General features: G+C 38.4%; 1 protein-coding gene across 2 annotated transcripts in view; it reads right to left on the reverse strand.

Moving 5' to 3' along the window:
• Window positions 1–23557, reverse strand: part of MORC4 (MORC family CW-type zinc finger 4) — a 54342-nt gene that overhangs the window by 30149 nt on the left and 636 nt on the right. The window contains exons 3-10 of one of the 2 annotated variants that reach the window (XM_082377091.1): window positions 17425–17557; window positions 11646–11864; window positions 10748–10894; window positions 10241–10309; window positions 8343–8475; window positions 7880–8008; window positions 5045–5164; window positions 3540–3640 (exon numbers count right to left, since the gene is read on the reverse strand). In XM_082377091.1, coding sequence (XP_082233217.1) covers window positions 3540–3640; window positions 5045–5164; window positions 7880–8008; window positions 8343–8475; window positions 10241–10309; window positions 10748–10894; window positions 11646–11864; window positions 17425–17557 — 1051 coding nt within the window. The remainder of the gene's footprint in view (window positions 1–3539; window positions 3641–5044; window positions 5165–7879; window positions 8009–8342; window positions 8476–10240; window positions 10310–10747; window positions 10895–11645; window positions 11865–17424; window positions 17558–23557) is intronic. The other variant, XM_082377092.1, reaches the window with a different exon arrangement.

The raw sequence follows: 23557 nt of genomic DNA on the forward strand, positions 1-23557 counted from the left end.
GAATTACCAACATAATCATTAAGGGTCCTTAAAAGTGGAAGAGTGAGGCAGAAGAGTCAGAATCAGAGGAGAGTGATGACAGAAGCAAGGTCATCAGAGTGTTATGATGTGATGACCCAACCCACCACTGATGGCTTTGAATATGGATGGAGGAAGGGGGCCATGGGCCAAGGAATACTGGCAGCCTCTAAAAGTTGGAAAAGCCAAGGAAACGGATTCTCCCTTAGAGCCTCCAGAAATAAATGCAGCCTTGCCAACACCTTGATCTTAGCCCAGTGAGATCTATGATGGACTTCTAACCTACAGAACTCTAAGACAATATACCAGTGTTGTCTTAAGGCACAGTTTGTGGTAATTTGTTACGAGAGCAACAGAAAACAATTTCTATTGCATATAGGCAAGAGTCAATATCACTGTATCCCCTCGAAAATTGTAAACATCCTGTGGCTCCTCTGTGAGTTCATTATGTGCACCTTGGCACACAGTTTGGGAACTGTGGCTCCAGGACAGGGGTCAGCAAACTACAGCCTGTGGGGCAAATCCGGGCCACCGCGTGTTTTCGTAAACAAAATTGTATTGGACACAGACACCGTTCATTCCTTTACTTATTGTCTACGGCTGCTTTCCTACTACAGCAGAATTGAGTAGTAGTGACAGAGACCATACGGCCCACAAAGCTTAAAATATTTATTTCCTGCCCCTTCACAGAAAAATTTGCCAACCCCTGCCCTAGGACAGGGCCATACTCTATCCATCTGACTTCACTCCCCTTCACTCTACTTACATCCCCTTATCCTCACTCCCCATATTCTTCCCACTCTGAGTTGCTGTCACTTAGCTCACGCTATAATTCCATCCTGGAATTCCTTTCCCTCCCTTTTCTAAACCTGTATCCTTTAGGCAAATCTCAAGTCATACCTTCTACCTAAAACCTTCCCTATCTGTTCTATCAGGGAATGTTTCCTATACCATACCACTTAGTTTTGATTGATCAAACAGCAAGTTTATTGCTCTCTAAACTGTTTCGTGTCTGTGACGATGCGTCATTACAATTACACTGTGAGCTCCTCAAAGACAGCAAGCATGTCTCGAATTTCTCTGGAAAACTCCACAAAATCTAGCCACTGTGCCACGTACCAGTGAGGTGTGTTCACTTAGTATGCGTTGACTGCATTTCTTTAGCTGAAATTCACTCTAAAAATGTTATAAGTTTGAGCCCTGATAGTTGTAGCTGAAATGTGATATCTACAACTATTAAAAGTGATATTACAAATGATTTATTTGTAGACATTCCAGCAGTATGATGGCTGGTATCTCTTATAGCGGTTTTGAAATGTATAATAAATACTCTTAGGATGAGTTTGTGATAGCAGACAACCTTCTCTAATCGCCCTCTCAAACTCCCTTATATTTTAACTAAAGACTTTTTTTCATTTAACATAAAATAAATTGAGTAAAAAGGGAAATGATGCCAGAATTGGGATGAGTTATGCAAATTTATTACCCTCCGAAGACTCTGCATGCAGGATAGTATACTAGTTTTCTGTTTTTAATAAAATGTGTGGCAGATATTAAGCTACTTAAGCCAGAAGTCCCATATGTTTAGCTGAATAAACCTACTCTCTATAGAATACCTCCATTTGGTTTCCCCTGCCATCACCTCAAACCCATCATACTGAAACGAAACATCACAAACCAAGCGTCTAATACCTCTAAAATTTAAAAGCTAGATAGGGGGGCGGCAGAGATGGCTTAAGAGGATGTTACATAATTTTTAATATCTAACATTTGGATTTCACACGTCTTAACTATTCGGTTAATCACCAGAAATTCTCTATTCCTTTCACTCAAGACAAATAGAATGACTTGGCTCTGAGACTTTTGTCAAACTGATGTCATTTCTAAACTTTCACTCTTGTGAGTCAAGTCCTAGTCAAAGATCTCCATTATGTGCCAGACTCATATTTAAAAGACCATTTTACTTAAACTAAGGGCAGGTAGTTATTATAATCATTGAGTAGCCCGAGTGACCAAGAACCAATTACCTTGAAATTAATCTGGGGTTGTCATCCAAATAGTTCTCTGTCAAATACTAAACCTAAAAGTCTTATGGTTTCATATAAATTAAGGTACAACATTTAACTAATTTTATTACAGTTTTGGACACAAAACAAAAGAGATTTGGGGAAATACTTTTCCCCTACTCTAAGAAAAGATTTGCTACTGAGATTTCTAGAAAAATGACACCAAATGTCCTCATGCCTTCTTTCTCCATCCTCCCAGAACACCCTTTGCCCTTTCAAATACTTCCCTGTGCTTAGAATGTCCTCCCCCTCTTCATCCACCTAGCAAACTCCAATTTTTCCTTGAAGTTTAAGCTCAAACATATTCTGCTCTGTGAATTCCTTTAGGCATATTTAAAGCTTCTTCCCATTTGGCATACATCCCCCATTAAAGCAATTATTCTATAGGTATTTAAGTTTCTTATTTACATATATCTCATCCCATTTGTTCATAGGCATCAAGGACTCTTTTTTTATTATTTATTTATTTATTTATTTATTTATTTATTTATTTATTTATTTATTTATGGCTGTGTTGGGTCTTCGTTTCTGTGCGAGGGCTTTCTCTAGTTGCGGCAAGCGGGGGCCACTCTTCATCACGGTGTGCGGGCCTCTCACTATTGCGGCCTCTCTTGTTGCGGAGCACAGGCTCCAGACGCGCAGGCTCAGTAGTTGTGGCTCACGGGCCTAGTTGCTCCGCGGCATGTGGGATCCTCCCAGACCAGGGCTCGAACCCGTGTCCCCTGCCCTGGCAGGCAGACTTTCAACCACTGCGCCACCAGGGAAGCCCGGCATCAAGGATTCTTAACTTTCGTTCTTATGTCCCTAATACCTGGCACAGAGGAGATATCTCACAATACTCGATGAACGAAGGGATGTATGATCCATCCCTCCCCACAAGTTTTAAAACAAACTATTATATCCCGGCTTTAGCAACTCCCTTCTTTGTCTCCTAAAAATATCCTTGCTGGTTCAGCCTCAATGTCAAGTTCCTTTCTGATTCTTTATTGGTCTTACCTATTAAATCTAGATGCTTCCGGGAAAACACACGTTTTTCCTGCTGCTCCAATACTTTCCTCTCAATCTGTTCATTGGCTTCAAGGAAATCTTTTGGAACAAACTTCAAACTGCTGCTTTCCCCACAACATATTCAATAACTTCAGATCCACTCATCTCCTTTCATTAAGATCAATTTCAAGGCTCTTTGTTTCACCAAGGTATTTTACTAAACAACCCCTATGCTCTTTCCCTAATTTTTAAAGTTAAGGTTTATTTCAGTTGGGCTCCATACATCATGTATCAGTAAGCTTTTAATTTAAAAATCAAATCCTTTTATCTCTTATCTTGGAAAATAGATTTGAAAGGATTCTCAGTTAACTTATCTGGCTGGTTTTTAGAGATGATTTTAGAGGTTTCAGAGAACAGAATCGTATCTGAACAAACCATCAGAAACACCTCAGGTTGGGAGTGACTCACCGGTACTCCTTGGTGTACTCAAAGTCTTGTTTGTTGTAGGCAGGTTTTAAGAAATTGCACTCAATGACTCCAATTACTCCCACACCTTCTCCATGAGTTGGCTTACAAGAAAAATATTAATTTCAACACTTACATTACTGTTGACTGCCTGGAGGCACTTCCTTTTGATTCTAAACAATAATAGAAAGGTTACATAACGTTCACGGGCAAGGAGAGGCCAGTAATATCTAGAGAAACACTGAGAATGTACTCCAATAGACTGCAAGTATTACAATGAACTGGAACCTCTGGCAAATTACAGGGCAGAGATTTTCAAACTGTGATCCATAGATTTCCTAGGATTTTCCAGGGATTAATAGCCATCTCTACTTCACCCACACTACCTCCACTTTCATCTGTTTTATATTATGGGACTGCCATAAGATTTCACTTGAACAAAGAATGACAATGCTAAAAAAAAATCAAGGTTATATACTTCTGTTCTAGGGAACTAAAACCAAACTCCATCTGAAAAAAATTTAAGGATGCTATATAAATCACACTCCATTAAAATAAACCATTTTTATATATGTATGCCACCAAACAACTGCTAAAGAGAGTCAGACTTGCAGTATTATTAATTACAAGTTGATACAAGAGATTTTTGGATTTATAATCATTTTTGTATACTTTAATGGAAGGAACTGAGTCAGAGTGTAATTAGACTGGCAAACAAGTTGTATAAAGATGATATAACAATGAAAAGCAATATAGGTTGAAAACTAGCTCTCCTGGGTCATATGTAACTTTGTCCTACTGTGTAATATAAAGCAGTTTATCATTCTTTGTGCTTTAGCAATCTTATCTGTAAAACAGGAATGAATGGGATACTTGCGGATATTACTACTTTAAGTTGTCATCAAAATTTTAAGATGATGGTAATATTTGTATAGTTCAGTTATAGAGTACTTTTGCATAATTTATCCCATTTAAATCTCTCAACCCTGCAAATTGTAAGATAGGCAGAGCAAGTAAAATTACTATCGTTGTTTCCATTTTACAGGTAAGGAAATTGAGCCTCAGAGAAATTAAACAGTGTAGCCAAGATTACATGGCTTTTAGGTGGAAAAGCCAGGCCTCAAAACCTGGTCATAAACCACTACATTTTATACATCTTCCACGATGCCTTACTGTCTCCCCAAGAAAATGGAAAGAGCTACCTCAAACATTAATAAACTTATACGCATGGCAGGGTTGCTGGTGCTGTAATTCTACCTCTTATTAACAGCTACCTAGAAAATGCATTCAGTAAAACTCCTGGGTTGATTGACATCTATGAAGAATGAGAAGTAGAAAGAGCTTTTGAACACAAGACAGCTCAGTGGTAACACAGAATTCCAGGATCAGATTTAACAACTATCTCAAGATGAGTAAAAAGCCATTCATTAGTCTATCCCTTTTGCAAAATTTAAATCCTCTTCCTACTCTTTTCAGCCTTCTATGACAAAGAAACATTAACTACTCACCTTCACCTGGCATCCCACCTTCTCAAAAGACTTTATGAGGCGGTTGTTATGATACATCAGTACTCCAAACTGGTTATTATTCTTGCAAGAGAACCCAAAAGTTATTTTCACCTGCTTATTCTGAGAAGAAAATCATTAAGGAGACAAACACCAGGAGCTTTAGCACACAAAATTTTGCACTATATTACAGCAAAAAACATCAAACACCATTGTATGTAAACCGGTATAACCTTTCTAGAAGGCATTTTAAAAATCGGTAGCAATAGCTTTAAAAATATTCTTAACCTTTGAACAAGTAATTCTCTTTCAGGAATTTATCCCACAGAAATAGTCAGAGAAGACCATAAAGGTTTATGAGTTACAGAAATTTATCAGTGATTTATAATGGCTAAAAAAACATAAATAATTTAGATGTCTGACAACAAGGGAATGACTAAATAAATGTTGGTGTATCCACATGGTCTGTTATGCAGCTCTTAAAATTATGTCTTTGAAAAGTATTTGGGAACATTAGGAAATGTTCAGAACAACAAGTATCATCTAAAAATATATACTATAAATGTATACATAGAAAAGACTATAAGAAAATATATCAAAATACCATCAGTGATCTAAAAATTCATAAATCACAAAACGTTTCTTAACCCTTGCTAATTGCTTAATTTGCTGTTAGGTAAGATACATGGTACAACACAAATTCACACAATTACATGCAATAAGGTAAGTCCGGCTAATCATACAAAACACAATGAAAGCAAAACCATGAAGAACAAAACCACTTTTAAAGGTAAAGGACAATAAATAGTCCTGTTGTAATATATTTCATGGGAAGAAGTTAACAAGCTTGGATAAATGAAATAAAGAGAACTAAGTATTATACATAAAACATGAATAATTTATGAGTTTTTAGCAACTCCTATTTGATTTAAAAACCAAGGTAATAGAGTGAGAAAGATAAAGGAGATAGAGAAACTGAGATTTTCATTAAAACAAATACTAAGAAATCTTCATGTCCAAATGAGTTAAATGAAAACTTATTTTTGTTACTTTTTCAAAAACTGATATCCATTACCCCCTCTAAGTAACAAGCTACTTGCATCAAATCTGTGTGACAAGTGGGTCAGGTATGATATGAAGACATGATACGAGTGGGTACATAACAGTAATGCTTGGCTCAGAACATATAATGTTCTGGGCTCCAGAGGCTCAAATCAAATCTCAAATAAGACCCTATTCCAATGAAAAAACAAAACAGGGCAAAACTGCCCCAAACAAAAAACCAAAATTCTACACCATAAAATTAACATTTTAAAGATAAAGATAGTCAAATTCTTTCTGTTGTGTACTTTTAAATTCTAAATTATGGGGTGGAAGTACACTGGGGTAGGAGATTCCCCAAATTAGGATAAGGAGAAAGGACAAGAGGAGAGAAGAAGCCTTTGATAACTGAACTGAGGAATAAATAAGTCAGCATCTGTAATCTTTTCCCTCAGTGACTTTAGGGGAAATTTTATTAGAAGTTTCATTTTACTCATGCCTATAGTGAATTCGTTTAGCCCAAATTCTAATAGGGAAAGGTAACCAGTTTAATGGGAAGGGAGGTTGAGAAGAGCTCAGGTACGTACAGAATGCATCCATAGGAGGTACCCTGATAGAAACCCACAGAAGAAAGAAGCTGGAGGTAGAAATGTGGTATATCCTGAAACAGTAGTTGAAAGGCACTTCTTTAGACTGGCTCTGTTAAACCTATGGCACTAAGATCCTAGCTACATACAGTGATATTATAACTAATTTACCTACAGATGCTAACAATGTTAGCTCTGGCTTTGTTAAGTTGGGTTTGTTTAGGGCTTTAAAAAAACCTTTCACAGTAGACAAGGGTTGTGTTCTTCAAAAGGAGAAAATCAATCTGCTTATGAGTAACAACCATATGGCTATTTAAAAAGGGAACGGCATTTTCTAATTTTTGATCAGGGGAATAAAGACAAAGTAAGCTAGATAATGACTTTGATAAAACAAATAGAGTGTGAACATGTTTCTTGGGCCAAGAGCTGAGCTTATTACTAGAAAATAAATTACAAGAGCAATTCTTCATAACTGCTTATGAACTCTCACCCTTTCAAAGACTTTTTTGACCCCAAAATCCATCAACAAAGATGGACCTAATTTCCAAAGCTCATCTTAAGATTTCCTCAAGTGTCTGAAATCCATTCCCAGGGCAATGGGGCAGGGTGGAGGGTAGAAGTGAAAATGAGTAATTACTTCTCTGAGTGGCTGCCAATATGAGAAGTACCAAGAAATCCATGTCAAATCTGTTGAAGATTTCTCTCACCCTAGAAAATCAACTTTTAATTTCCAATCTCCTAACTTTTATCAACATAAGTCTGGACTTGTTACAGCAAAAATCATAGTATGTCCAAAAGATGAACAAGTTCTAGTCAACATTTTGCTTATTTCAATCAATGTAATATATATATAACAAAATTCCAGTACAAACCAAACAGTGTGAATCATTCCTTATAGCAGAGATTCTCAAACTGGCTATTCATTTAAATAAATAAATATTTATTATTAAAAAAAGAGATTTCAGAATCTACTGAACCAGAATCTCTAAAGTCTCAGGATGCTGTATTATTTTAATAATTTCCAGTTGATTTCTGATTAAATTGGCACACAGATTGGCATTCAAGAAATACTTCCTTAGATACCTAAAATAGGGTTTGTACTATAACACGCATTTTTGAATTGGAAAAGGAAAGGTTTCTGTTTTTCTGTGCCAACTTGGAAATCTAATCCTGAAACAAAGAGGTCAGCTTCATGTAGTTGTAAGGATACTGTGAAGGTAGGTTTATATATATCATATCCTACATTGGCCAGGCTCTTGGCAATCATCTGGGTAGTCACCTTCTTTTGACGCAGAAAAATTTTCATTCGTGGCTTCATATATAAAATGCCACAAAATGCCTATGGAACAGTGAAGGGAAAGTTATTACACAATATTGCCAATTCTACTGACATCCCTGTTGCTACCATCTACTGACTCTGCTAGCAACTGAGATCTAATCTGGGCAAATATTTGACTCAGTTTCTATACCTTGTTATTCTAAATCAACTACCACACTAAATGCTGCTGACTATATTAGCTACATTGTTTCAGTGGAGATAGTGAAAAGGAATCCTAGCATAGGGTCAAAAGGTTGTCAACTTTATAGAACTGAAGTGAGATCTTGTTTTATAATATTTTCATGTTACAGGATATCTTACCTCTCATCGTTGAAGAAAAACCACTCTTACTCACCCGTAAAGAATACTCTGTTTCTGGCAGCTCAGAGGTAATGCCACCAGTCTCTTTTTCTTCTGTGCCAAAGTCTGATACCAGGATATCATACTGATCTGTATCAAAGTCCAACTCAGACTTTCCATCTTTATTTCTGGGTAAAAGAGACAAGTACCAATCTAACAAAAACTGGCTCCAAAGGACAAAAATGCACTAGGAACCCAAGAGAAAAGAAACAACATGAGCCAAAACTCAGATACCTATTTCTTTCCCTGACTACCAATTCAAAGGAACTACACATTACTTGCTTTGAAGATCACACAATATTTAAGGGCCTTTCCAGCCTAAACAAATCTACTAAGTTTCATAGAGGTGTGATACCAAGCACAGAAGGAAAGAAAAACAAGGAAGGTGGGAATGTCTGTGATCTGATAAATCAAATGGATGCCAGCTATCCTCGAGGCAGGATCTTGAAACAGATCCCAACTTTCTGGGTATTGTTGGGTAGGTCATTCAACATCATTTCCCCCAAATGAATAGATAGATGAATCAAAACCTACTCTTTCTAACTTTAGCAATAGTATAAGGACTACTAAGATTTCCCCAGATCTAATTCTATTTCTTAGAAGGAAAAAAAAAGGTTGTGACAGAAACAGCATATACTTGTTAGTCTTCTAGAATTATCATTCAAATATAATAGTACTCATATTGTTTTCCTTAGGACCATTTCTTCTTCTCATAATCCCTTTGGGTCACTTAAATACGGTCCATTCCAAGACCCTGGGCTACATCACTAACAACTGCCAGGGAAAAAAGGCAAGACCCATCTTTGTTACTGGAAAAAATGCAAAACAAATGATGGGTTACAGAGACAAAATACGTATCAGAACCAATGGTCCCCCAAATTTGTTCTGTGGAACAGCAGTCCCCCAAGATACTCTTAAATAAGAAATAGAGAGATAAATAAAGCCTGTATAATCAAATAAAATTGAGAAACAATTCCTGGCTCCCAGAGCCACCTCAAGCTCTAGGGATACCTCCCTCATACTGGAGGTTTCAGAAGCTCAGAGCTGCTGTGTTGAAAATGTAGCTCCTTCTTCAGGGCTGAACCAGAGCCACTATGATACGTATCCTGTATAAAGCTCATGTCACTATAATAGTATATCCTGTATTTTGCAGGATAATCCTGACTCTCGCTACCCCACCCCACTCTAACGCATGTACTCTGAGGAGGTTCCCTGTCCTCTCTGGTGCTCGCCATTCACCATCCAAGGAAAGGAGGTCTGGAGAAACATTTTTTTTGAAATTGAGAAACACTGCATTCTACATTGCTCTCTTAAACGTTTTCAATGTATTTTGAAATAACATTAGCATATTAAAGCCTCTGAGAAGCCCTGCAATAAAGCAACATGGTAAGCTTTGTTTAAGCCAGCTTTTTCCAAAGTTATTGGACCATAGAACCCTTTATTTATATAACACCTAGTACCATATAACTGAGAAACAATATACAAAGAAAAAGTCTGCTTATTGTGTTTAAATCACTGGAAATGGCTCATGAAAATGATCCTTTATAATATAAATTATATTACTTGAGGTTTTCGCAGGAGGACACAGGAAGATGTAAATTACCTTACTTTTTTTTCTTTTTAATTGAAAGTACTTTCTATATAAACCAGCATGGTTTTTATCTAAGTTTTACCCAACTAAGAAATGAGGCAAAATACTTGACCTATGGAGAAAAAAAGAAGAATGAATATATCTGATACTCTGTTCTATTAAACGTAAGAGTAACACCTCTATTTCATATTAAAGATTTTTAGGTTTCAGTGGATACTGTGTTCCATTTAACATGACAAAGTTAAACAAATGACATATCCCAAAGTATTTCTATGTTATTTTATTAGCTCTAAATACATGACCTGAAGCCAGCTTCATTATAGTTCAAATGTATCTGCTTCGAAGATTTTTCCACTTCTAATCCAGCTACTCTGAAAACAGTAATACAGAGGTCCTTATTATTTAAAGATCGCGTTGCGCTTTGTTACCCTAATTTCTTTCTCTTACTTCATTTTCACTGTCAAATAGGTAAAATAACTATCATTGACCTATCTCAAAACAGTGTCCGTGAATATAAAATAGATATTTATAATGGATTCTGAAGATTTTAGAATAATGTTGAACTGTCTTGACGGTAATAGCTTCAGGATATGTATGTAGGTCTCCACCTTATCAAGCTCCACGTTTTACCAATAAGAAGCACTGTCTCAAACAGAGCTGTGGTTCTAAGAAAGTTAAGGATAGGTGTGCAATGATATACAAACATGTATCAAAATTTATCTACTCTGCTTCTCTAGAGCGATTTATTAAAATATGCTTCATCATACTGCTTTTGCTTATTAGAATCTATCACTCTTGGAATACTATACCTGCGGATGTTCCAAATGAGAACACGAGTGCCTTTTTTGCCTGGGATGGCATCAAACTGGGACAGCAGGTCATTTTCACTGTTGAAAATTGAATAGTTCAAGATGGCTTCTAGGCTGGGCAAGGAATCCTCAGTAATAATCATTTTTTGTAAAACCAAGTATAGTCAAAGAAAAATTAATATCTTAAGAGGATGCTATCAGTCAGGAAGATCTGTCTTTTGGGTTGCCCGTTTAGACAAAATATAGACATATAAAGCATGGGCATTACTGCTACAGAAGAAAGGAAAGGGGGGAAATGCAGAAAGGTTGTAGAGACAAAAACCAAAATCAGTTACGCCTGCAGAATATAGCTTCAAAGATATAATGTAAATTAAGACAGTCCTATCTATACTTAAGAAATAGTTCAAAGGCTGAATTTTTCTACTCTTTGGAAGCAATGAGTTCAAACTTTATTGCTATACTGCCTGCGTAAAGACACCTGGTGTCTAACAGAAATAATAGCTTGTCCAGGTATAGAAAAGTGAGCTATTCAGCTGTCAGAGAAGCTGATAAATAGTATGTTTCTAGGAGGGTGACGCAAATGTAACTACCCTTAGGGGAAAAAAAAAGAGAAGGCCCTAGGGAACTTTACCACAGGAGTGGTGGGAGTGGGGAGATAGTATACAGATCCAATCGCCTAACAGTGAAAACTGCAATATAATTCTAAGATTCTGTCAATGATCCATTTACTTAAAAAATATTTAATAGGGTGGAATTCCAGTTAAATTTAAGACACCTGAATGCCTCTTTAAATATGAAAACTTTTGATAGCTGGATTCGACCTGAAGAAAGAGGTTTCTATCAGAATAGTCAGATTAGACTAATTTTTAACTAACATTTTCCATTTCCAGAAAGGATATTGTTTTGCTGGTTGAATGGAACAATTGGTACAATAACTGCTTGGGCCTGGACACATTCCAGATAGGTCTGTGATAGGAGTCCAACAGTGAGAGTACCCCCATTCTTGGTGAAGACAAGAGCGTCCTTTCCTAGTCGCATGGAGCCTGACTTGAAACCATTACCAAAGACCCCGATGGGACACTGGCTCTTCTTTATTACTTTATCTGTAAAGCCAAAGCTGTAATTACACAAGAAAAAAGAAATCAGAAAGGTAAAAAGCATCCTAAGATAGGTAGGCAGAATGTCTGGCTTTCACATGAAGAACACTTATAAAAAGTCCTTCCTTTTTTCTTCCTTTTGGTATTTCTGGGCAAAATTATTAAGTTAAAAACATAGGAAATAACTACAGGGTAATGGGACTGATCTTCCTGTGTGGTCTGTGTGTACATAAATGCTTCCGCTACATTAGAGTCACACTTTATAAATGTAAAGGCGGCCTCTTTTCACTCACAGAGAGAGCTAGAGGAGGCCATGGGGCAGCTGCCTTTCTTGTCGAGATAAAATAGCCGTGATTGCTAATAGTAAAGTTAGGGGGAGATGAAAAGGGTGGTTATCTCAGAGTACACCCTAGAGAGGGTAACAAGAGTACCAGATAACTGGCACTAGCACTAGTCAGAGGTACTAGGCTAGGCATCCCTAACCTGGTCATATCACTCTCTAGAAATCTGAAAGTCAGAGGTTATATATCTTGACAATTTCAACTATTCACTCGAAGGATAACACTTCCAGTTCTTACCCTCTGCTCCATCTGCTGGGACAGTTCATTGGAATGTGGCCAAGGGATAAAAATAGGTAGTTCTGCCTCTGAATATCAGCAAACAGCTGCAGTATAAAGTCTCCCTTGTTTTATTAAGGGCCTTTCACCGAGCCACCTCAACAATCTCTGTAGCCCCTTATGATCAGCTTAATCTGGGAGCCAGATCCTTTCCCTTTCTTATATTTTCCATTCAAACACACAACAAAATGACCAAACCAAAAAAAAAATTAAAGATATGAAATCTAGAAAATGATTATTATCTTCAAGTATCTTCTCTCATTACAAATGAAACTAATTTTTTAAGGATTAGTTCTCTCTAGATGGACTAAGTTTACAATGTTGTACACTACCATTCATTCAATAAATATTTACTGAGTACCTACTATGTGCTGTGCATCATGCTAAGCACTGGAGACACAACTGTTAGTAAAAGAGACATGGTTCTTGCACTCATGGTTTACAGTCTAAGGAAGGATTTCGTATATTACAGATTAGATGCTTCTCCAACATCAATAAAATAGATGTTCTACCTGCCATGGCTGAGCAGCTTGGCCTTGGCTCTTATTCTTTTAATTGGGTTGAGGTGCCTGATTTCTACTTCCTGGAGGCCGGGGTTTGTGTTCACTTCCTGAGGAAGGGGGACCACCTTTTAATTTTCTATTTCAAAGTGTTAAACGATAATACCATTGTGTCCCTCTAGAGTAGACACTTTATAGGAGCTTTGTGTATCCAACAAATAAACCCAACCACATAAAAAGGTAATTTCTAGGACAGTAGAGTAGTTCCTTTGAAAATACCAAAAGAGCATTGAGCTTCTGCAGCCTATATGGGTCTTAGCATTCCAGGAAGTAAACTTAAAGAAGTTGGTAAGATTCAGGCATTCTTTTTCCTCCTGTGGAAGAATTACCTAAAAACGATAGGGTCGTTAGGAGGGTTAAATGATACACTGTATGTAAAATATATTATAACTTATAAAGTAGTATTCAAACTTTAATTTTAAACTAACTCTAGAAGTCATTCTGAGAATTGTCATGTGCTATCCTCTACCTCTACTTGAGATCTAATGTCATATCTAAAACTCAGGGCTCTTCATAAACAGTAATGTTACCTACCATGTGAAATGGATCTATAAGGTTATTTGGACTTAAACCTACTCTAATGCCACCAAAGCTTCAATTAGGTGCTCAAGGGAAAGTGGTGAAAACAGGGAGACTATATTACTCCCTTAATTTCCTTACCTTTCCTGCCTATTCTGCCATCTAGCGTCTCTTTTTTCCTCTGTAACTATAAACTTTCATTGTGTTATGGTTTGGGGAGACTAAATGACTATATAAGGTTGAGAAGATAAGTAGTGGGGCAGGGCCAGAACCAGAAATGGAAAAGGATGAGAATAATGAGATGAGAGGAGCTGGAAGCTCAGTATGTTGGTGTTGTTATGTTACCCTTAACTCTTCCCGTGTGTTCTTTTTTATTCCACTTGCATTCCCATATTAGATATTCTATTTAACTGAAAATCGCAGAATAGATGCCAGATACCAATCAAATAAGTACCTAATATAAAAGCCTTCACAATAAATAACAGAACTGTAGGAATGTATCTTATATAGTTTGGTTAGACAGGTGGTTTCTCTTCATTAAGTAAGTCCTATTCTATCCTCTCGTGTAATAGACAACGGTGTTTACACACCAAGCGGGCTCTTTGAGTGGAATCCAGGAAAATAGCAGCTTGCTCCCGAGTTCCTTAAAATGTCAAGATTCTAGAATCTAGAGGGGTAAATTTAAATTGGGACTCTGATCAATGAAAAAAAAACCTTAGCAAATTCATGGACATACAAGGGCAGGTACTGCTGTTCCCTATAAATATACTGGTGATGTAATATGTCGTATAAAATAATGAAAGAATGCTAAGCACACTGTTATTCTCTGGCTGTTGTTTTAGAAGAACAGACCTACTAGGAAATGCACTTCTGATCAGAGGTAGCAAATACCTTCAATCCATGGGTCTGTGGCTGCTTTTAATCCTTGACCTTTAAGAGAGGTTTTCCAACTTGCTGAAAAAGGCAGCTGAATATATAGACTAGTTGGTTCACACACTATCCCCATTAAGTGAAAGAGAATTAATTGTGGACCTTAAAGGAATTTAATGATAGGGTTTTTCTTTTTAACTTGATTTTCATGGGATTCTGCATTTATGGGAGAAACTGTTGTTTCAGTTACATAACTATTTTATTAGCCTGAAAATATAAGAGTAGCATAAAAGTCAGAAAATGTGAATAAGATTATAACAAATGTTACAGGTCAAAGAGAATTTCTGTAGGCTTAATAATTTTGCATAGTTACCTCTTATTTTTTCCAAATACAAAAATAATATGCCTCCAAACCACAAACAGAAAAATTAATATACTTAATAATAATTTTCAAAGTTACCTCTAAAGTTCAACTATTTTAAAACAAATTGTGGTAAGTGGAATCCCTGGCTGGAAGTTAGAATTGGACTAAATAATCTCTTTTAAATAAATGGGACCTTCTAACAGATTCAAGTTTATTTTAAGATATGATCAGAAATAAAATCCAATACATATAACTATACATAATCCAGGACTCATTTAAAAAATTCTCTAAAATTGAACAGACTTGTGGCTGCCAAGGGGGAGAGGGGTAGGGAAGTATTGGGAGTTTGGGATTAGCAGATGCAAACTATTATATATACAATGGATGGACAACAAGGTCCTACTGTATAGCACAGGGAACTATATTCAATATCCTGTGATAAACCATCATAGAAAAGAATATGAAAAAGAATATATATATATGTATAACTGAGTCACTCTGCTGTACAGCAGAAATTAACACATTATAAATCAACTATACTTCAACGAAATTTTTAAAAATTCTCTGAAATTAATTTTCAAGTATGAGGAACAACTGCCCAGCTTAAATTAGTGGGAAACGTATTTGGCATGATAATGCCAAAAAATCCTATGGCTACTGTAGTTCCTGCCTGATTTTTGGGAACAAAACATCCTTCATATCTGAACTCAAATGTCATTTCTTCATGATAGCCTTTTTTTTTTTTAAACATCTTTATTGGAGTATAATTGCTTTACAGTGGTGTGTTAGTTTCTGCTTTATAATGAAGTGGATCAGCTATACATATACCTATATCCCCATATCTTCTCCCTCTTGCGTCTCCCTCCCACCCCTCTAGGTGGTCACAAAGCACCGAGCTGCATGGTAGCCTTTTTTGATTCCACAGACTAGATTAGATCCCTCCGCTATATACCCTCATAGAAACTATACTCTTCCTTCATAGCACTTACCACTAGTGGAATAACCTATGTAGTTGTATTACTAGTCAATTATTTTCTATCTTTCTCATTAAACTGCCAGCCCCTTGGCAATAAGGATCATGCCTGCCTGGTTCACCACTTTATCTCCAGTGACTCTCAGAAAAGTGCTCAGTAAAAATTTGTTGAAAGAATCTGGAACAAAAGTTGCTGCAATTATTTCGAAACCATCCTCCTCCTTCCTCCTGCCTTGTAATTGTAAGCACCAAGTCTCACAGATGTAGTTCCACAGACAAAACAGAAGGTAGTAAGATTTGTCGGGCCCACTATTTGACACCCATGTCACCGGGATAAGGTGTGGGGGGAAGGAACCAATAAGAGGATAAGTGATTTTAGAAAAAAACCTAGTACATACAGAATTAGACACATAAATATTTTGGTTCCATCCCATCTAAAATCCTCTTTTTCTTTATATAAAATATTAATTTTAGGAGATAAAAGTGAGGCTATAAGTTTAAAAATAGGGCCAACTCCATACCTTCATCAACATACTGGCAACATTCTTATCTCACTTCTAGAAGCTTTCCTCAGATATTCTTCTAATTATAAGGATCTGAGACATAAGGTACACAGATTGCTGAGTGGTAAAACATAACCAAATTTATAATTGGTTATGTCCAAATTTCACTTCTTTTCTTTGATGGATCAAAGGGATTTCCCTACAAACAGGGTTATAGAATTAGAATACCTTCAAAGAGAACTACAACCAAATGAATTTTTTCCGTTTTTATAGTTCGGAGCCCTTTCCCTCCTCCACAGAACCCCTCCACTGGTACTCATGCTTCACACGCTAGTTCAGGAAGCCTCATGGAGAGTAATCAACCTCATCTGCTAAAAAAAAGGAAGAGAGAAGGAAGGAGTTGAGGAAACACTCATCTTTTACTGAGTGATATGTGAAGATGATAAAGTACAAACTTACATTCTTAACTACAAACCTTTTAAAGTAATTAAATGAACTAACAGTGGCAAGAGAAATCTGTTATCACCAGCTTCAGCAGTTAGAAAAGAGAATTTCCTAACCTTGTAATTCTACTGCAAAACTTTCAAAGATTATGTGTATGATGTCCTCTATTTATCTTTCGTGGGGCTTGATTATACCCAGGCATGTTCATGGTTCAATCCATAAATTGTTCCAACGCCAATACTCCTGACCTAAGAGTGAATTTAAGTTAATATAAGTTTGCGAAGGTCTCAGACCAGTGAAGACCTCCAGGTTTTTACCCATGCTGTTCTTTTTGCCTGGACTCTCATCCCTTGCCCCCTGCTTCTTTACCTCATTGAATTCTACTACTCACCCCTTAGATCTCAGCTTAAATATCACTTCATCTAAGAGGCTTTGCCTGACCTCCTGGATCAGATTGGGCTCCCCTGATGAGTTATCTCATTGCATCCTATACTTTTCTATCATTATACCTGTCATTTTTTGTTATGATTATTGCTTGACTGTCTGAATTGCCAGCTAGACTCTGAGTTCTGTGAGGGCAAGAAGAGTGACTATTTCATAATCTGTGTCCTGGCACATAACAGCTGCTCAATAAATACTTGTTGAATGACTAAAGGGAAAGGAAAATTATTAAGCCTTAAATAGAGTTCATGAACTCAAGACAAGAGAAAAAGAATGAAGACATCTTTACCTGAGCATTCGGTGTAGTTTATGAGGTGTCATCCCACATCCATCATCAGTAAAGGTCAAACAAGATTTATTCTTGACCTCCTCAACATCTATAAAGACCGTCCTGGCAGATACATCTGGATCTACAGCATTATCTGCAAAAGGTAGAAATCTGTGATATTAGATCTCTTTTTCTAATATTCTATTAAAATCTCTAGTTCAGTGCCCCTAAGGCATAGAAACTGTCCTTTATTCCCTTCACGTGAATGTCCCAGAAGGGAGCAGGGAGCATTAATAGTATAGGGAAAAATAGGTATGATGGCAGATGGGTTTATGAAGCTGATTTCTAGATTTCATATGATGACTGATGTGCAATCTGCTTTCTCTCTTCAAACTTCAGAGACTGTGGGAAAAATAACTCCTCCATATATCAAGCATTTTGCTCCATTTTCATCTTATCACTTCTTGTCTTTTTAGCTACTTTACTGCTCACAAACGTATACAGTAAAGGGTGATTATGGAGAAGAGCTGAATCTGCAACTTTGGTACAAATAGATACATACCACACGCATTAGAGTTTATTGTGAAGATTTTATTTTTTACTTTTTTTTTACATCACCTCCTCCATTGAAGAACACAGATATTATCACCATCCTTGTTTATAGCCTAAGAGGCACTGAAAGAGTTACAGGTTAAAAACCAAAACACTAACTCCCTGCCTAAATCCCAATGATTGTAGTAAGCATGCTTAGAGGAGTGATTCTGCTTAGGCACTCTGTAATAGTCTTGAAGGTGAGGCTGTTTAACCCTCATTAAATGGAGAACATAGAATTAAAGTAGGAAATATATATACAGAAAGTTTCACGATTCTTTCTGAGTTAGGTCTTCACAATGGGTTAATTATTTAAGACTCCAAAGACATCCAATATAGCCATATTCTAACATATGTGCCATGTCTACAACCCCAGGGGGTGCCATTGTCTAATAGCCACATCTTTTTGCCACAGGTGCCAGTTTACATAATTGTCAGTCACTAACACATGTGGTACAAAAGTCTCATTAGGGCTCACTGGCCCAAGTGGGAGGGCAGTTTGTGCAATCTCTTGGATAGGTTCCTTAAGCACTCCTGTCTTTACTAGCTGTTTAATCAAGACAAAGACCTTCCCTTCCACCTGTTTCCCTTTCCCTGGGATCCTACACTGATTTACTGATACCATGTGGCTGGGCTGAGAGATCCAGGTAGGGTTCTGGTTGTATACTCGTCCCACTATCAACGTTCAGATCATGGCATTTCTCTACTGGGAACATCCCTTACAAGCAAGAGAAGTATCACACATATTCAAAATATCAGTTTTTATAACACGATTAACAGTATCAGTTACAACCACTTAAATGTGTGGAATGTCCATCAAATAAAACAAGACAGATTAATTTCAAGGGCCACAATGGTGTTGCCAGAGTCACTGATAAAGCTGTCACTGATTGTAACCCAAAAAGTCTTAACAGCAGAAAGGCATCACCGATAGCCCCAGAAGGGGGTTAAAAGGTCTGATATAGTCAATCTTTAAGGACTAGGTGGTGCCAAGCCTTGTGTCACGTGGTAAATCGAGTGGGTCAACTTTTGGCAGGAATTTTAAGTCTGACATGCGATAGTGGCTTTATCAGAAATACAGTGTTTTACTTTGTAATAAGAGGCAGCAGGTTTTTTTTCTTTAACTGACAGAAGGATTCAGCATTGTGAAGCTGCCTACATTGTTCCAAGAAACTACTTGGCAAGCAGGCCCTGAATTGTTTTAGAACCTATCAATCACTCCTACTGGAAGAAAGCCAAGGCCATTGGGACTGATACCTTTAACTTGTCAACCAACAGGACATCATTTCTACTTTGAAAACTTTGGACATAGAGGAATTTTCTTCTAACACTTTATGAACATTCACAATTCAAACATATAATACATATCAATTCCAATTCTGCATTTATAAAACTGTACATTCAATGAACCAGCTTGCAGGCCTCTCACAAAAAAATCACTTTTATTTTTTCCCTTTTTACTGTAAATTTCACCCAAACTTTACTAGGTACTTTTTCACAGAAACATACCAAAGAGTTTTAATACAGGCATTTCAGGAGTTACAAGGTAACTGCCAGGAGCAGCTAGACATTTTATCTCCTTGGCTGGAAGCGGGTGGAGCACGGGGGTGGCATGCCAGAGGCCAGGGTCAGCTGAAGCAGCAGGGAAAGAGAGATCAGCAGACAGGCCAGCAGCAGCAAGCACAGCTTTGCACTTACTTTCAGTTTTAAGTGGCCTTTCACTTGGCCTCAACAAATGAAATTATAATAATAACAGATTGGCCTCAATAAATGAACTTATAATAATACGGCACCCATCTGGTGGCTGGCTTCAATCTTACCTCTTGCTGCTTAACCTTCCAAAAATTTATCAACATGTAGCATATGCTATCAAATCCTATGGAATCTATCTTCTCCCATGGCCCAGCCCATCTAGCCTGTGAACAGGTAGGGCAGTGAGAGAACCCCTATTCCTCTCCCTTGGCCCACCACTTAGGTGAGAGGGTAACAGGGACACCCAAATCTGACTATATGTTGGATCTGTTTCTTGTACTTTAACCTTTGCTTTCCGCTGCTTTTGTTCACTAAAAGGATACTGTCTATACACAATGGCCTGCCTCAGGGAAGCCTGCCTCTCTAACTGAATGTTAAACCAAAGTGCCTTTGTTCAGGGAAGCACCCTGACCCAGTCCACCTGTGGATGGCTGCAAGAAAGAAGAAATTAACACATCCCTTGCCCGAGGCTGGCCATTCCAGGAGATATTTGCAAAACCTATGGCCTTTTTACTTTACCTCCTCATCTCTTCCCCTTCTCTGTGCTATGAAAGATACTGGCATCCAAACCCTGATAAGATGGTTCTTTTGACACCCTAGTCCGCCATCTTCTCGGTCTGCCGGCTTTCCGAATAAGGTCATATTCCTTGTCTCAACACCTTGTCTCCTGATTCACTGGCCTGTTGTGCGGCGAGCAGAGCGAGCTTGGACTTGGTAACAAGAGCTACACTACCAGATCCTGGGACGTCTTTATTCCCTAACCTGGCCCACACAGTCTCATGTGCTACCAGATCCCAGTAGTCTTATCTCTCGTAACCTGGCCCATGCTACCCTCAGTGGGAGGACTCTATCTCTAACGTCCCTCACCCACCACTTAGGCAAGAGCATGAGAAACCAGACCCCAGGGACTCTATCTCTTATCCCCTAACCATCTGACCCCTGATCTTCTAAAAGAGCATTGTAACTGAAGCTTCATAGCTCATCATAACCCGGAAAGCAATGAGAAAGTGTCCCATGACAGAATCCTTGGAGAGACAGGATGGCGAGTGGGAGATGGCTTTGACGCAGCGCTTCCTCCCATGCCCTCCTGTTCCAGGGGAATGGCCTATGAGGATCCTGCAAGGTTGTCAGGGCCAAGCTGCAGCCCTGCAGACATCCTGCAAGTATCTAAAACTGTGCTTGTCTAAAATTAAGGTCATCATCTTCTGATACAAGGCTATTCTTCTTCCTCTGTTTTCTCTCTCTCTCTTTCTTTCTCTCTCTCTCACACACACACACACAAACACACACACACACACACACACAGTGTCAGCATTCAAATGACCACAAGTTTGAAATTTCAAAGTCATTTTTTGTCCTCCCTCTCTCTTACCCTATACATCCTTAGGCTCTCTTACACCTTGCTATTGAATATTACTATTCCCATCGACACTTTCTTAGTTTACAGAGTTTATTCCCTCTCATCCGGATTATTTTGATAACCTCCTACCTCGTCTTTCAAAGCCACGTCTCTCTTTTCTCCAATTCATCTTATACAATGTTGCAAGATTAACTTTCCTGAAGCACAGCTCTGATCATGACATTCCCTTGCTCAGAAAACTTCAGATTAAAAGCTCAAATACCCAGGCCTCCCAGTCACATTTCGGTCCCAGCCCACCTTCCTAACTTCATTCCCTGCTTGGTACTTGGAGTAAAAAAATCTGTGTTTGAGTCCTGGGTCTGCCACTTACTAAACACATAATCTTGGAAAAGTCAATTAAATTATCTGAGCCTCTGTATTCTTATCTGCAGGATGATAATAATAATAATAATGATGATGCCGTCTACCCCAAAAGGTACAGTTAAAAATGTATTTATGAAAGCTCTATGTAAACTCTCTAAGGACCTGTAGCTTTGACTATTCATGAACTCCATGCTCCAATTAAACTCAACTACTCAGTATTCTTCATGCCTTTGTTCATGCAGTTGTTCCTTTTGCCTGGAATGCCCTCCCCTCCCCACACCCATATCCACATGTCCCAATCCTTCAAATCTCAGCTCAAATGTCACCTCTTCTCCAAAGCCTTTCCTAAACCTCCTCTTCCTGGTGAGCTGGAAGTCATCCCTCCTTCCTCTGAACTCCCACAGCACCCAATGTGTCTATCTTTGCTGATATATCACTTTCTATCTTGCAGTTATACAAAGAATAAACCTTCTGTACATGTTTTGTCTCCCCTACTAGAAGATGAACCTATGTTGTATTCATTTTTGTACCCACCACAGTGGCCTTGCCCACAGTGAGTGCTCAATAAATATTTATCGAATGAACAGTTCACTAGAAAATTAATGCATAAGTGGAGGAGAAAACTATGAAGGAAAACCTGAAATGAAAGCTTCGGATTACCTATTAACACTTTGTTCTCCCTTTTCCCTATTATTAATATGACCACAAATAGTTGTGATTTGGTTTTAAAATCTGTGTGTTTGTATGTATGTGTGCAGGGATGTGTGCGTATGTATTGATATATAATACACATGTATACTTGCACTTATACGGGTCAGCTTGGGCTAGAATTAGGTTAATACTTAAGGCAAAAATCATATATATTCAAAATTACAAATGGAACACTTTTTAAATCACCCATAAAGTTCAGTACACAGTACAGCATAGGTGCATATGGTTTTGCACAGTGCCACTGTGAGGGAACAACACATTTCTGTCTCTCATTTCCCACTAAGCAAATTGTTACTTTTTCCTCTCTTTTTTTCTTTTTTGTAAGTTACATGCACTTAGATCTCATTCCACTGGGAGTTTCCCTCAAGGCATGGTGCAAAACCTTAAAAATATAGTCCCTGTTCTCTAGGATTCAAAACGTGCCCATGTCACTTTTCCCCCTTCACCTTCTAATGAACATACATATTGTGAGCATTCTGTGTTATGGTCAAACTAATCATCAAAGCTCCCCATCACCCTTCCAAATAACTCTCCTGACCATCTCCCCCTGCTGCCCACTGACTTCTCGCCCAAGGCAATCCACACTGCATGGCCACAGCGATTGCTTAGGTTGTAACTGGGGCTCATCTGGGGAGCTTTGAAACCATTTTCAAGATTTTGTTCTGTGCTACCTTGCCCCATAAACATCTCTCCCTAATTTCAGCTTTTGAAACATTTGCAATGTGCTGCATTTTGTCCAGGAATGTTTTTCTTCTTTGCTTTCCACACAGTATTTAGCACACTGCTGCAAAAGCTGGTGTACTTGGCTTCAAGGGATCAACTGAAAACGCTTTAAAAGCAAACATCGGTGGAGCGAGAGGTTAAGTGCTCAGTATTCATTCCAGCGGTGTGAGGGCGCTCGTGGACCGCGGACCCAGCCCTCTGCAGTCGCAGGGAGCCAAATGCACTCGTGTCATCTCTTAAGAGATGTCCCATCATTCCCAGACTCTCTGGTCCCAAAAGTTAAATAACTCCGTCTTCCAGACCTTTCTTCATGCCCCTTTGCTAGCTTGGCGTCCTCCGTCTGTCGCCGGCCCCCGTGGAGCCCAGCTGCCTCAGGGCCCGATATTTTTATGCATCTCCTTTTGATTATTAACTAAGCTATCCTAAAGTGCCCGGAACATCACGAGCCAGAGAGAAAAACCACACGGGAGTCCTAACTCTTAGGACACACCTTGTTTCTTCAGCTTAATCCGCGGAACCTCGTCCCTGGCGACAGAGCCGACCCCCTCCTCCGCCTGCGGAGCCAGGGCCGGTCCCGACGCCCCCACCCCAGCCCCGGCCCGCCCCGCGCGGCTCCGCACATTCCTCTCGCGTCCGCGGCACCACGTTGGCACC

This window comes from Balaenoptera borealis (assembly GCF_965194805.1).
Source record: "Balaenoptera borealis genome assembly, chromosome: X".
NCBI classification, from domain to species: domain Eukaryota; kingdom Metazoa; phylum Chordata; class Mammalia; order Artiodactyla; family Balaenopteridae; genus Balaenoptera; species Balaenoptera borealis.